This window comes from Carcharodon carcharias, chromosome 1, assembly GCF_017639515.1.
Source record: "Carcharodon carcharias isolate sCarCar2 chromosome 1, sCarCar2.pri, whole genome shotgun sequence".
NCBI lineage: Eukaryota > Metazoa > Chordata > Chondrichthyes > Lamniformes > Lamnidae > Carcharodon > Carcharodon carcharias.
Window position 1 is genome coordinate 178,618,724 of NC_054467.1, and position 16,316 is coordinate 178,635,039.

General features: G+C 40.9%; 1 protein-coding gene across 1 annotated transcript in view; it reads right to left on the bottom strand.

Moving 5' to 3' along the window:
* The window catches only part of mtrex (Mtr4 exosome RNA helicase), a 163,301-nt gene that overhangs the window by 20,334 nt on the left and 126,651 nt on the right, over positions 1-16,316 (bottom strand). The window contains exon 23 of the mRNA XM_041193483.1: positions 13,131-13,236. Coding sequence (XP_041049417.1) covers positions 13,131-13,236 — 106 coding nt within the window. The remainder of the gene's footprint in view (positions 1-13,130; positions 13,237-16,316) is intronic.

The following is a 16,316-nucleotide window of genomic DNA, read 5'->3' on the forward strand; positions in this document are numbered from 1 at the left end:
GATGTGGTAATTAAAGGGAAAGGCCAAGGCAATAGTACAGGATAGCAACATGGGTAACAATAACCCAAATGTGCAGGAAGGGACAGTGTACAAACTTAAGAGTGCACCAGCAGATAAGGCCACAGTTTGCAAAAATAGTAAAAAGACAGAACTAAAGGCTCCGTATCTGAAATAAGAACAGAATGTGCTGGAAAAACTCAGCCAGTCTAGTAGTATCAGTGGAGAGAGAAACAGAGTCAATGTTTCGAGTCCATTATGACGCTTCTTCAGAACAATGGCCTGAATATTTCAGGTGGCGGGCGGGCACAGCAGGGGCGGGCAGGGGCGGTCAATCGCTGCCCACGATTGGCTCCATGCTGCCATTTTACACGGGCGGGCCAATTAAGGCCCACCGAGCATAATATGTGAGCGGTAGCGCTATCTGTGCAGGCCAGGGGAGGAGGGAGAGTTGGGGCCACAGAGTTGCCTCAGGTAGATTGAATCGATGTTGAAAAAATTAAATAAATGATTAAGAAATTTATTAAAACATGTCCCCTCATGTGACTGTGTCATATGAGATGTGTCATGTGTTTGTGACATGTGTTTATTTATGAACATTTTAATTTAGTTAATAAAAGCTTTAGGAAACCTCATCCCGCTCATGGATGAGGTTTCCTAAAAAACATGAAGATCGCATGGCCTTCTCGTCTGCTTGCCATCCGTAAAATTGGACAGGCAGCGTTTACAATTGCCTTCATTAGTTCTTTAATGGCCTTAATAGGCCGCTTACATATCGGTGAGCACACAGCTGACTCCGGCGTGCGCGCACTGATCGAAACATCATAACTCAGTGCGATGATATCGGGACGCATGCCCAACGTCATCACGCATCATTTTATGCGTAAGTATGTCGGGCCCACCCCCCCGAGTGAAAAATCCTGCTTTCCGTTTCTTCCTCCAGCACTTTGTTTTTATTTCAGACCTCCAGCATCTGCAGCATTTTGCTTTGTACCTGAATGCATGTCGCATTCATAAAATAACGGATGAATTGTTAGCTCAAATAGATTTAAATATGTATGATCTGATAACCATTATAAAGATGTGCTGCAAGGTGGCCAAGGCTCGGACCTGAATATTCAAGAGTACTTGACATTTTGGAAAGACAGGAATCCAGGAAAACATGGTGGGGTAGTTCTGTTAATTAAGGATAATGGTGTTACAATGGTGAGAAATGACCTTAGTGCAAAAGATCAAGATGTAGAGTCAGTTTAGGTAGAGATAAGAGATAGCAAAGATAAGCCATTGGTGGGAGTGGTTTAAAGATGCCCTTATAGTAACTACACTGTAGGATGAAGTAAACAGGAAGTAGTAATGGGGGCTTGTAAGAAAGGTACTATTTATCTATATATAGATTGGACGAATCAGATTGATAAAGGTAGCTTGTAAGATGAGTTCACAGGGTGTTTTTGTGACACTTTCTTAGAGCAGCACATTCCAGAACCAGACCGCAGGCTACTCTAGGCCTGGTAATGTGCAATGAGACAGGATTAATTAATTCAGAGTAAAGGAGCCTCTAGGTATCAGTGGTCATAACATGATTAAATTTCACATTCAGTTTGAGGGTAAGAGGCGCAGGTCGAGGACTCATTTTTAAACCTTAAATAAAGGGTATGAGGGCAGAGCTGGCTAAACTGAATTAGTAAATTAGGTTAAAAGGTAGGACAGTAGAGGTGCAGTGGCAGACATTTAAGGTGATATTTTATAACACTCAGCAAAGGTACATTCCGGTGAGAAAGAAAGACCTAGGAGAAGGATGCACCGCCTGTGGCTAACTAAGGAAGTTAAAGATAGTATCAAATTGAAATAAAAAATGTACGCTTTTGCAAAGATGAGTGGCAAGTCATTAGAAGACTCGTTCTGGTGAAAGGTTATCAAGATGAAACGTTAACTCTGTTTCTTTCTCCACAGATGCTTTTTTAAAATTCATTCACAGGATGTGGGATTTGCTGGCTGGGCCAGCATTTGTTGCCCGTCCTTAATTGCCCTTGAGAAGGTAGTGGTGAGCTGCCTTCTTGAACACATTGCAGTCCGTGTGGTGTAGATACACTCACAATGCTATTAGGAAGGGAGATCCAGGATTTTGACCCAGCGACAGTGAAGGAATGGTGATATAACTTCAAGTCAGGATGGTGAGTGACTTAGAGGGGAACTTCCAGGTCAGACCTGTTGTGTATTTCCCACATTTTCTGTTTTAATTTTGTAATGGGTGAAACCTTCTGGTCTTCGTATTGTTGGAGCCTGGACAGACGACCAAATATGCGCCTGTGGACCCTGTGGAAGTCCTGACGTGTGGATCTGCTTGGGAATTGCCTGGGAAGTTTGAACTACTGATGGGCAATTCCCTGCTCCCTGGGATCCTCGACGAATATCTCTAAATCTGAGTTGGAGTCAGGAACTTGGGACAGATCTGTGATACCTACCCTGAATAGTTACCCAGGAAATGTTGGACAGAAAAAACCTAGTCTAACATCCAGTAACTTCACAACTCACCCCCCAACACCCCCGGCCACCCGGCTATCTCCTTGACCCGACCAGCCCACCTCACCCCCTGACAAACAACACCCCCCCAAACCTAAACCAGCACCCCCCGACCCATCCACCAACTCACCCACCTCACCCAACTAACCACTCAGCTACCCACTTTATCCAAACTACTGACCATACCCAATTACCCATTCACTCATTCACCCACTGATCCATTTACTCACTCATCCACTCGCTAACATTCAGACTGGACATTTAACCTCACCACACAGCAGCTAGTGCCATAAAAAGGAAGGGTGGTGGGGGGAACATGTCCTGTCTTATCCTGACTCTACTCCACTTTGATGGAGTTCCCCAATGGACACTGCACATTTCTGTGAAAGCCAGGCTCGGAAGGGTCCCGAAGAAATGTGCCGCAATGTCAAGTCAATGGAACTTTCGAGCAGAGTGGCAATCTGACTATCACTACCACTGCTCGGAAGATCTGGCTGTAAATTCCAAATAGAAATTTCGTCAAAGAAGGGAACTATGATTCTATATATCCAATTATACTCCTAGCTCTATTTGTAGCATAGAAGTTTAAATTGGGAATGTGGTATAATTCCCAAAATCTGATACACTGGCTTACCAATGCTCCACCATATGAGCTCCATCTTTCCAAAACCACTACCAAAGTCTTATTCCACTAATTCTGGCCCAGTTTGCTTCCCTTTCCGATCAGCACTGGTACCAGAAGGCCCCTACACAATGGAATGCACACTCTAAATCCCACTATCTGGTTACTCCTTTACTTATCATCAAAATCTCTTCAAAGCTTAGCTCTAGCATAATTAAAGCAGCTCCCCCAGGAGGTTCTACACCTCTGGATCTTTACTACATTAAAAGTTAGTGGCACTGTATCATCCAAATGATTAGGAATTTTACCTATATCCAGCACTATTTAAATTGTTTTATTTTCTTATGCGTTTTTTAAAATCACAACAAGCCTATATACAATAGCAATACTTTGACAACTTCTAATGTGGCATTTCAGAATTTTCCAAAAGTCCATACATCAAAAAAGCTGAGATCAATTTTAAAAACAAATGACAACTATTTAACTTCTCTTTTGAGGCACTTATGATTGCATTAAGAATGCATAAGTTTTAAAACAATCACTCAGAAAAAAACACTAAGTATTTAAAAGGTCGACAAATGTTTATTACTGAATTAGTATTGATAGCTAGTTACTTTCATATGAAGCTACCAATATGAGAAATTATGATTCAATTCAATTGCTCTGCAATGAGTTCCAGAAAACTATTTTGTACCTATTAACTGACTAGAGCACAGTATAAGGATTGTTAAAGGAATATTCCAGGCCACATGCTGAAAACAGAACTTAGCAGTACTGCAAAACAGGGTGCCCACTCCCTGGAATTTCTTTATCTAAGATATTAAAAACTACTTAGAAGCTACATCATGAGCAGATCATATTTATTGTCGGTACTCCAATATCCTGAGTGATGTGATCTGATAAATAAACTATACATTGCAGTTTATCTGCAAAGCAGTAACTACAGAAACAGATGATCTTGGGTGTGAAAAGTGTATCAGTAATTGAGAGATAGGAAATTTCAAGAGGAAAAAGATGGTCAAATTTGACAATAAAAACTTAAGTGAAATTACAGAAGAAATGGTCAGCAAAGGAAATATTGCATCACCATTGAATCTATAAAGCCATCAAAATTAGAACACAATTTACATTTATTGCCATGCATTTTAGGCCTTAATCTGTATTTTATAAAATTTGGTATTGGGAATAGAAACCATTGACAATGCTCAATAACAGACAGATGGCAGAAACCTCAAACCAGGCAGGCAAAAGGAAGTTGCATTAAGACTGTTGAGCACTTTGTTTGTATAGTTTTGTAGACTGAAAAGTAAATCACGAATAAAATGTAATCAAACTGTGTTAAAGAACACAAAAGCATAACAGAATTTATTCATTTGATTAATGAAAGAAGTGAAACAGCATGAAGTTATCCAGAACTACATAAAAGAAAACATGTTGAAAATTTAACACCTTAGGATTTTCTGCATGCAGGAACCTAGAACTATAAAGGGATTTCCGACTGTAAAACCAGCCAAGCTAAAGAGAGGGCTTATGCCATAAAATATAACTTCTAGGTATAATAATCTGTCTTAATGCAGAAATCAATGACAAAGTTGTTAAAAATTAGTACATAATACTAGTCATTGAAAGTTCCACAGAACAGTTTTTCTTTGAATTTTCTCCTTTGCTCTCAGCTGGGGTATGGGTCTATATGTACTGACATTCCTATGATATCTTACCTGAGTGGTCATTCTTCACATGCAAGGCTGGGCAGATGACTTGAAAAAAATTGCAAGCCAGCATGGGTGAGCCCGAGCTGTGCTCAACCAATGTTGAAACATACTCTTTCTCAACAGTAGTCAGTAATTTGACATTGGGAGCAATTGGGAATTTGGAAACTACATGGTTCTGGAATGCAGACAGCACAACTATTATTAGATAAATTACCCTCCACTGGGAATCAAGTCAATAACCTTGTAACTCATACAGTTCAGCAATGCACCTCATGGCACCTGAAACTGGCTCAAATTAGAAAAGCCAAAATCTGTGAAGAAACCAACTTTGGCTTGATTTTCAATCAGGGTGCATCATAGCAAATTTACAATCATGAGGTATGGAGAATTCTCTCATCACAAAATTACTCCACAGATGTTAGGATCAACTTAGAATTAAACCTATGGACCAACCTATCCTGTCAGTTATTCTTGCAATTAACTAACTTTCCTAAGTAAAATCAAGAAAATCAACAAGGCTGCTTTCCATTGCAGAAATCATAAAAATGTCACAAAGTTGTGAAGCACCAAAATCAGATTGGGCAAATGTCTACTATGAGGATCCTTTAGGCTACCTTCATAAGTCAAGAAAGGATTAATACATTGGTGAATAAACTTATAGCCTCTAAATAAACATCAAGCAATGGGAGATGAAAGAATATTATGATTGTCACATGGACATAAACTCAGCACTGAGTTCAATAATTTCAGATCACAACCTACTGTTAGAATCTTTTGGACTGTAGGTGTTGGTTATAATTCTGCTGTAGTCATTTCCAGCTCCTCTAGACCTCTCTCCAGAGTTTCTTTACTTATCCCATTACCACACAGTTTTTCCTTTCACTATCACCCCTTTATCATTTAATCTCCCATGCCTTCCACCCCATCAATGATGTCTTTGTTCTTTCCTTGCCTCCCCCTTTCCTTACTTCTATGCTTAAAATCTAGTATGTCTCTAACTTTTTCCAGTTCTGATGAAAAGTCATCAACCTGAAACATTAAGTCTATTTCTCTCTCCACCGATAATGCCTGATTTGTTGAGTATTTCTACCATTTTCTGTTTTTCTTTCAGATTTCCAACATCGGCAATATTTGGCTTTTACAATACTATTTTTCCAGGCTTATAACAACTTAATAGGCAGTCAACTGGAAGTTATTTGATGAATAATGCCAAATTAGGCTTTGCTCATTCAAAAACTGTGATGTACTTGGCAAAATAGGTAATCAGAATCATTACTACATGCTGTCCCTATGGTGTCAAAGTAAGTTGGGATGGAGATAAATTAATAAGAATTTCACATTGCTGAATGTTAGGCTTCAGTAATCCTTGTGCACAGAACAATTATGGAAAGTACTAGTCTACAATACACCTTTTCCTCAATTGATGTAATTCAAAAAAAATCTACAATTTTAATATTGAAACTATTGGGGAGAGACTGCTTTTGTTGATTCTGGGAGTAGGTAACAGTTGTCAATACAGGCTACATCAATAACTGACCAAAAATGCTGTAAATGGTGTGCAAACAAATCTGCTATTAATCTTGTGGTGTGGTGCATCCAAATAAAGGTAGATTGCTGTAGAATATGCATAGAAGTACAGAAATACAAGACGTATGACCTTGAATTCAAGCTATATCTATGTTATGAAAGCCCTTCTCTGGTCTAAGCACCAGGAATTCATTGCTTTATAAATGCCCTTCTCTGTCAAACCTATGAAAAAAGCATAAATTTGCAAGATGTGAGGCAAGAGAATGGTGTTTATTACATTCTGAACTTTAAGAGGTTATTTATTCCAGGACAGGACATGGGCTATTTGCATCAAGTATTACATTAGACTGCTGGAAATCCACTCATATAGGATTGGAATCAATTCTAACAGCTTGAATTTGGCCACCCCACAATGTCAGTTGTTTTCAAAATATTTACTATTTGGCCTATCCATTCTTCCTAACAGAGGCTGAGTTCCTGAACATGAGCCTATCAACCGTGGCTATGTTGGTAGTATACTCCCAAGTCAGAAAGGTTGTGAATTCATAATCCACTCAGACAGCTGAGCAGATAATCAAGGATAGTACAGCATGGAAGGAGGCCATTTGGCATATCAAGTCTGTGTCGAGGCTGAAACTTCAGTGCAATATGAGAGTTTCAGATCAGAGTTGAAACAGAGGCCCAGTCTGCCCCCTCTGTTGGTTACAAAAGGTTTCACACCAATATATACTGTTTTACAACAGTATATTTTGCTCCAAGAAATAACCCCCTCTCCCTACGACTTTGCTGCCACTCTTCACACTCATTGTTCTGCTAAGATCATGCAGTTTTCCATAATTATGGAAGGGAACTCTACAATTACTAATGCTGCTCTGGACCAGTAACAAGAGAGACAACTCAGATAAACTCCTTAATATTCTGTCCTTCCCTTGTGATGAGCGCTTTGGCTTCTCTTTGGCAGGCTCTCATGCTGATGAAACTTACTTTGGGAAATTACGGGGTGACTCATCAAATCCTGCCTTCCATCATCATTGTCAATCTGCTGCCAGATCAATTATTTCTGAAGTGCAGCATTCTATAACAAGTCTATTTTGTCTGATGTGCGGCTCAGACCATATAAAATATTAAAACAGAAATGCAACTGATTAATTAATCGTTTGTTGAACAAAAAACAAACTGAAGCACTGTTTTTTCATATTATGTGGCACCACCAGTATGTGAAATGGGAGTTAGAACAGATCTAGCAGCTCAGAACTGCGCATTTGCCAAAGCTTTATGGGCCATCAGCAGCAAAAGAATTGTATTCAACCACGATCTGTACCCTCATGGCCTGGCATATCCTTCACTCTACCATTACATCAAGCCAGTGGACCAACCTTGGTTCAATGAGCAATGTAGGAAAATATGCCAGGAGCAGCACCAGACAGGCCTAAAAATTAGATGCCAACTTGCTGAAGTTACAATACATGGTGAACAGCATAAGCAGCATGCTATTGACAGGGCTAAGCAATATAACAACCAAAGGATCAGACCAAAGCTCTGAAGTTCTGCCACATCCAGTTGTGAGCAGTGATGGACAATTAAACAGGAGGCAGCTCAAAAAGCATCCCATCCACATTGATGGTGGGTCCCAGCACATCAAGTGCAAAAGATAAAGCTGAACCGTTTGCTACTATTATTAGCATGAAGTCCTGAGTGGATGATCCATCTAGGCCCCCTTCTCAGGTCTCCACCATCATAAATGTCAGTTTTCTGACAATTTGATTCACTCCACATGTCATCAATGGTTGAAGGCAGTGGATACAGGAAAGGTGATGGGCCCTGGCAGTATCCCAGCTGTATTACTGAAAATTTGCACCCTTTGCCAAGCAGTTCTATGACTGATACAACATTGGCATCTACCTAACAATATGGAAATTGCCCAGGTATGTCCTGTCCACAAAAAGCAGATTAAGTCCAACTCAGCCAATTACATCCTCTCAGTCTGCTTGCGATCATCAGCAAAGTTATGCAAGGAGTCGTCAACAGTTTTATCAATTGGCACTTAACACAGTAATGACCTGCTCACTGATGCTCTGCTTGGATTTTGCCAGGGCCACTCGGCTCTTGACCGCCATACATCCTTGGTCCAACATGGACAAAAGAGCTGCAGTCTAGAGGTGAGGTGAGAGTGACTGCCCTTGATATCAATGGGACATCTGACCAAGTGTGGCATCAAGGAGACCAAGCAAAACTGAAGTCAATGGGAACCAGGGGGAAAGCTCCCTACTGGTTGGAGTCATACCCAGCAGAAAGGAAGATGTTTGCTGTTGTTGGAGGTCAATCATCCCAGTTCCAGGGTTTTGCTGCAGGAGTTCCTCAAGGCCCAATCGTCTTTAACTGTTGCATCAATGACCTTCCCTTCATCAAAAGGTCAGAATCGGGGTGTTCGCTGATGACTGCACAACGTTCAGCACTATTCATGACTCCACAAATTCTGAAGTAGTCCATGTCCATATGCAGCAAGACCTGGACAACATTCAGACTTGGGCTGATAAGTGGTAAGTAACATTCACGTCACAAGTGCTAGGCAATGATCATCTCCAACAAGACAGAACTTAACATTTAATGGCATTACCATCACTGAATTCCCCACAATCAAAATCCTTAGGGGCTTACCACTGACCAGAAACAACACTCAAGAAGCTCAACACCATCCAGGACAAAGCAGCCCGCATGTCTGGCATTCCATCAACAAGGTGTACTGCAGCAACTCACCAAGGCTCCTTCGACAGCACCTTCCAAAACTCTCAAATTCCACCACCTAGGAGGAGAAGGGTAGTGGATACTTGGAAACACCACCATCTGCAAATTCCCCTCCAAAGCACACTCCATCCCAACTTGGAACTACATTGCTGTTCTTTCACTGTCGCTGGGTAAAAATATTGGAACAGCACTATGGGTGTACCTACACCACATGGACTGCAATAGTTCAAGGCAGCGGCTCACCACCACTTTCTCAAGAACGATTAGGGAATGGCAGCAAATGCTGGCCTAGCCAGCTATGCCCACATGCCCTAAATGAATTTTAAAAAGGCTAAACAGTTTCTACCTTCACTTTCTCAGATGTATTCTCAGCATCTTTTGGCAGAGCAAGGTCATCAACTCAGGGGTCCTGGAATGTGCTAATTCCATCAGCATATACTCATTACTAAGCCAGTGACTTCTGGACTGGCTTGGCCATGCTCATCGTATAGATGACAGCCATATGCCCAAAGATTTTCTGTACTGTAAACTGGTCACTGGGCCCTGACCTCCTGGGCGTCCACAACACCACTATAAGGACACCTGCAGGCAAGGTAAGAAGATTGTGGGCATTGACAACTGGGAGAAAGTTGGTGGCAGCCATGGCCTTTGGAGGCTGACATTTTGGAAGGGTATTGAAAGTGGTGAACAGAAATGATGAGCTCAGCTGGCCAAGAACAGGGTCCAGAGAAGACAGAGGCCTGTGAATCGTGCACCTTCTCAACCCAATTCCTTCCTCAGCAGCAAATGCAACAGAGAATGCCATGCCAGAGTGGGGCTCCTGAGCCACACCAGGCGATGTTTAACACAAGTACTAACCATCAAGGCTCAAACCATCTTATTACAAGACGGAAAGCTGTCACTGACACACAGGAATGTATTGTGATCATTCTACAAATTTATAGTTTAGATGTAAACTGTACTGGCTATTCAAGTGCTGGTTAATTCAAGCAGTAACACTAGCTGAATCAACAATCAGCTTAACACTATCCAAGTTTCACAACATTAGTACAAGTATCATCTCCTAGTTCACAATTAAGCTGGTAACCACAGAATCTCAGATAGAAAGCTACATTTACATCAAACTTTATAAAAATTTCCAGAAATGTATTTATACTATTCTATAAAGTTGGACCATGAAAAGATTTATTTTAGTTCACAGAATCACAGAATGTTAACAGCACAGAAGGAGGCCATTCGGCACATCATGTCTGCACCGGCTCTCCAAATGAGCATTATGACCTAGTGCCATTTCCCTGCCTTTTCCTGTACTCCTGAACCTTGTTTCTATTCAAATAATCATTTAATGCCCTCTTGAATGCCTCGACCACACTTCCAGTCAGTGCAGTCCAGACCCGAACCACTTGTTGTGTGAAAAGGTTTTCTCTCACATCACATTTACTTCTTTTGCAAATCACTTTAAATCTGTGCCCCATCGTTCTTGATCCTTTTACGAGCGGGAACAGCTTCTCCCTATCTACTCTGTCCGGCCCCCTCATGATTTTGAACATCTCTATCAAATCTCCTCTTAGCCTTCTTCTCTCTAAGAACAGTACCAATCTCTCCAATCTATCTTAACTGAAGTTTCCCATCCCCAGAACTTCATTCTGCAGTATCCCTAATGTGTTCACATCCTTCATGTAATGTGGCGCCCAGAATTGTATACAATACACCAGTTGAGGTCCAACGAGTGTCTTATACAAATTCAGTACAATCTCCTTGCTCTTGTACTCTACGTCCCAATTAATAAAGCCCAGAATACTATATGCTTTATTAACGGCTCTGTCCACCTGTCCTGTCACCTTCAATGATGTACATACACATCTAGGTCTTTCTGCTCCTGCATCCCCTTCAAAATTTCACCCCCTATTTTATATTCTGTCCATGTTCTTCCTACCAAAATACATCACCTCACAATTCTCTGCATTGAACTTCATCCGCCACCTATCCGCCCGCTCCACCAACTTGTCTATGTCCTTCTGAAGTTCTATACTATCATCCTCAGAGTTTACAACACTCCCAAGCTTCATATCATATGCAAACTTTGAAACTGTCTCCTGCACACCAAGACCTAGAGCATTAATATATATCAGGAAAAGCAAAGGTCCCAATACCTACCCCTGGGGAACTCCTCTACAAACCTTCCTCCAGCTCAAAAAATATCCATTCCTCTCTGCTTCCTATTTTTCAGCCAATTTATACCCATGTTGCTAATGTCCTTTTTATTCCATGAGCAATAACTCTTCTCACACGCCTGGCACTGTATCAAATTAATGTCCTTTAGGGAAGGCAATCTGCTGTCCTTACCTGGTCTGGCCTACAAGTGAATCCAGATCCGCAATAATGTGGTTGACTCTTAAATACCTTTTGAACAAGGATATTTAGGGATGGGCAATAAATACTGGCCTAGCCAGCAACGCCCACATCCCATGAACGAATAATAAAAAAAGAAAAAAGTGCTTTTTGAAAGTCCATGTACACCAATCAACAGTATTACCCTCATCAACCTTTTTTGTTACCTCTTCAAAAAACTCCAGCAAGTTAATTAAACACAATTTCTCCTTTAGAAATCTGTGCCGGCTTTTCCTAATCAACCCATATTTTTCAATGTGACTACTAATTCTATCCCGAATAATCATTTCCAGAATCTTTCCCACCACTGAAGTTAAACTGCCTGGTCTGATCCTTACAACATTCTTTGAACAAGGGCGTAACGTTTGCAATTCTCCGCTCCTCTGGCACCTCCCCTGAGTCTAGGGAAGACTGAAAAATTATGGCCAATGCCTCTGCAATTTCTATTCTCACTTCCTTCAATATCCTTGGATACATCTCGTCCAGTTCCGGTGCCTTGTCAACTTTAAGTACCGACAGTCTATTCAACTCCTTATCAATTCTGAACCATTCTAGTAACAGAGTTTTCTCGTCTGCCACCATGACCTTGTTAGTATCTGCTTCCTTGGTAATGACAGATGCAAAGTATTCATTTAGTCCCTCAGCCATAGCCCCTTCCTCCATGTGTAAATTCACTTTTTGGTCCCTAATTGGCCCTACTCCTCCTTTTAACATCCTTTTACTATTTATATGCCTATAGAAGACTTTGGGATTCCTCTTTATGTTGGCTGCCAGTGTTTTCTCATAATCCCTCTTTGCTTCTTTAATATGCTTTTTCATCTCCCATCTGAACCTTCTGTATTGCTCTTGGTTTTTTAAGTCAATCCTAGGTGTCAGACTGGTAGTACTCATTTTATTTTTCCCAAGAGACAATATTACCAAGTTTTGTTGAACTGTCCACATTTTAGAAATATGTCAATTCCCCCAATGGCTGAGTTGGAATGTATATTCCCTAGTGTGCAACTGATCTAACAGACTTGGAAGGATTTGAGTCTGATCCATGATCATTGTTGAGCTAAGCGGATCTCAGCTTGCAAAAAAAAGACTTGCATTTAGTTCTCTCTCACTTTGAAAAGTGCTTTACAGCCAATGAAGTAATTTTAAAGTAAAGTCAGTATTGCAATGGAGGAAAGAAGGAAGTCAGTTTCTTCACAATAAGCTCCCACAAACACTAGGTAAACCAGAGCAACAACAGTAATGGAAGGACCCAGTTCCTGTAAAGTGCCTGTGTATGGAGAGGAGTAAATTAAGCTGTTCTCTTATCCCCTCTCTCACAGTTACATAACCTGTAGAAGCTACTATGATGGACAAATTACTAAGTTTATTCAACCAGGGCCAAAATAGTTACCATCAAGGGCCAGGAAAGAAATGGAAATACATGTGGAAAAAAAAATCTCAAACTGTTGATATTTTCAGATACAAAAAAACCTTCTAAATTTGAAGTCAAGATTTAGTTTCTGTGTACGCAGAAAAAAATTAAAAATGTGCCAAAATGTTCACACATCTGATGATTACATCAGCAGAATCAGTTTACAGTGCATTTTTCTTAACGGAGAAGGGCGAGTAAGTGTATTTACCTTCTCTTGAAATACAAAACAGCTAAGTAAAGCTGTAGCCTGCTCAGCTGCCAAATCATTGAAGATCCCATTAAACATCATTTCTGTCAGAAGAAGTTCATCCGCACTACAAGAGAAACGAATGATCTGGTTACACCAATCACAGAAAACACTGATGGTCATTTGTATAATTCATGCTTTACTACTACACAGTTGCATTGCATAAAACAAATTGAATATATAGCACTCATCTTGTATAGGATGGCATGTCTAAAAATTGGACAACAAGTTAATATAGCTGTCAAATAAAACATGCAACATCTAAGATTTTATAAATAGGGGTACCAGAATCCAAAAGTATGGATCATAGATCCAATACAAATCATTGGATGGTCTAATGTATCAAGAATGGCTGAGCATTTAAACAAGTATGAGCTGGTCAAAAGCAGTCAGCATAAGAACATACTTAAATAAAGAACTTAATGAGAGGTGGTGGTAAGAGAACGGATTAGTCCAAGGTAAACTGCAATCAAAAATTGACGGGACAATGTACTGTTTTAAAGAGGAGACAGTTCAGTTACAGCCAAGATGCATCACTACAAGGGGGAAAGGAAGTGCAACCAAAGCCAGAGCTTTCCAGATGACAGAAGAGACAGAAAGTAAGATGGAGCAGAAAAGGGTGCACATGACAGATGACAGGTTGATAATACAAGTGAGACTAAAGGTTCGGAGGGAAAATGAAATAAGAGAAGCAAAGAGTGTGTGAGAAGTGACTTAGCAGCTAACATGAAAGGTAGTCCAAAAGTCTTTCACAGGTGTTTCAATAGTAAAAAGACACATGGCAGATGAAATTTAATGCAGGAACGTACAAGGTGATCCATTTTGGTAGGAAAAATGTGAAGCATGTCACGAGGCATTACCCTTTTATTTTTGAAAATGTGATGTTTCAACTTTCAACTGACTGGAAATTTTGCAATTTGAACTGAGACAGAGCCAACTAGTAAAAAATGCAAGGCCACTTCCCAAGGTGAAGGTGAGAAAAAAACAAATAATCCTTTGAGGTGTGTGAAGAGAGAGAGACATTGCCTGTAATCCAGACACTCACTGAAATTCGTAACTGTCAAAGGAAGAGATGTTAAAAATGCAAAGTACTGGATATTGAAACGATGGCTGCTGCAGACAGACATACCCAAAACTTGTTGGTGCAAAGAAAACTTCATTTTTTTCATAATACTATTGTGGGATACTAAAGCAGGCTTGTGGGGCCTGTGGTTTTTTATTCATTCATGGGATGTGGGCTTCGCAGGCTGGGCCATTTATTGCCCATCCCTAGTTGCCCTCCAAAGGTGGTGAGCTGCCTTCTTGAATCACTGTAGTCCATGGGGTGCAGGTACACCCACAGTGCTTTTAGGAAGGTGTTCCATGATTTTGACCCAGTGACAGTGAAAGAACATCGATATATTTTCAAGTCAGAATGGTGAGTAACTTGGAGGGGAACTTCCAGGTGCTGATGTTCCCATCTAACTGCTGCTCTTATTCTTCGAGATGGTAGTGGTCATGGGTTTGGAAGGTCTTGTCGAAGGAACCTTGGTGAATTCCTGCAGTGCATCTTGTAGATGGTACATACTGCTGCTACTGTTTGTGAGCGGTGGAGGGAGTGAATGTTTGTGGATGTGCTGCCAATCAAGCAGGCTGCTTTGTCCTGGTGGTGTCAAGCATCTTGAATGTTGTGGGAGCTGCACTCACCAGGAAGGTGGGGAGTATTCCATCACACTCCTGACTTGTGCCTTGTAGATGATGGACAGACATTGGGGAGGCAGGAGATGGGTTATACGTCACAGGATTCCTAGCCTCCGACCTGCTTTTGTAGCCACAGTATTTATATGGCTAGTCCAGTTCAGTTTCTGGTCAATGGTAACCCCCCAGGATGCTGATATTGAGGGATACAGTGATAATAATGCCATTGATCACCAAGGGACGATGGTTAGATTCTCTCTTGCTGGAGATGGTCATTGCCTGGCACTTGTGTGGCGTTAATGTTACTTGCCATTTGTCAGCCCAAGCCTGGATATTGTCTTGGTCTTGCTGCATTTGGACATTGATTGCTTTAGTATCTGAGGAGTCGCGAATGGTGCTGAGCATCATGGAATCGTCAGCGAACATCCCCACTTCTGACCTTAGGATGAAGCTGTTGAAGATGGTTGGGCCGAGGACACTACCCTGAGAAACTCCTGCAGTGATGTCTTGGAGCTAAGATTATTAATGTCCAACAACCACAACCATCTTCCTTTCTGCTAGGTATGACTCCAACCAGTGGAGAGTTTTTCCCCCGATTCCAGTTTTGCTCGGGCTCCTTGATGCCAGACTCAGTCAAATGTGGCCTTGATGTCAAGGGTGTCAGTTTGTGTGCTCGCCTTGCGGTAATATTATTGGATGTTTTATATATTAAGAATCTATTTCGATGGTTGCCTGGCAAAGGGTGTTTATTTGGGAGTCTAGCTAAGTAGAAATCTTTTAGAAAATAAACTGAAGACAGGCTGCAGGGTTTAAATCATCAAAGGGGTTAGGTGTAAAAGAAGGCATTTTGAAATGGAGACGGGCAAGCTAAGGTGAGATCCTAGCAGATCGAATATGAATGGGAGTTTGTATTGGGAGATAAGTGGGGAGTGAAGTGTCAGCTGTTTGAATTTAAAAGAGACATGACAGGAAGCTTTACAACTGGCAAAAATTATAAATCATGACACAAAGTTATTAAGTTTATTTTTCCCAAAAGTGCTGGCCATTATGACAACATGAAAGATTTTTATATTCTGGGAAAGGTAACTTCCAAAGAATGTGTATAACAATGGATTTAAAGATCAAAAGGGGAGAAAATATATTTAAGGAAAGATTGAAAGCTGTATGAGAGGAGTGACCATATGAGACCCTGAAAGATGGGCTGTGCGAAGACAGACTTGTGAAGAGCAGCTTCTAGCCCAGAGAAGTGTTTGCTTATTCCGGAAATCAAGGTTTTGTTAAAAGCCTTGGAATTTCCATTGTCCAGTGAGAGAAAGAGAGCAACTGTGAAATACCTCGCTTACAGAAATAGTGGGTGCCTTGCAGTTATATTATTGGATGTTTTATAGATAAGAATCTATTTGCACTGTTGCCTGGAAAAGGGCGTTTATTTGGGAATCGAGCTAAGTAGAAATCTTTTGGGAAATGTCA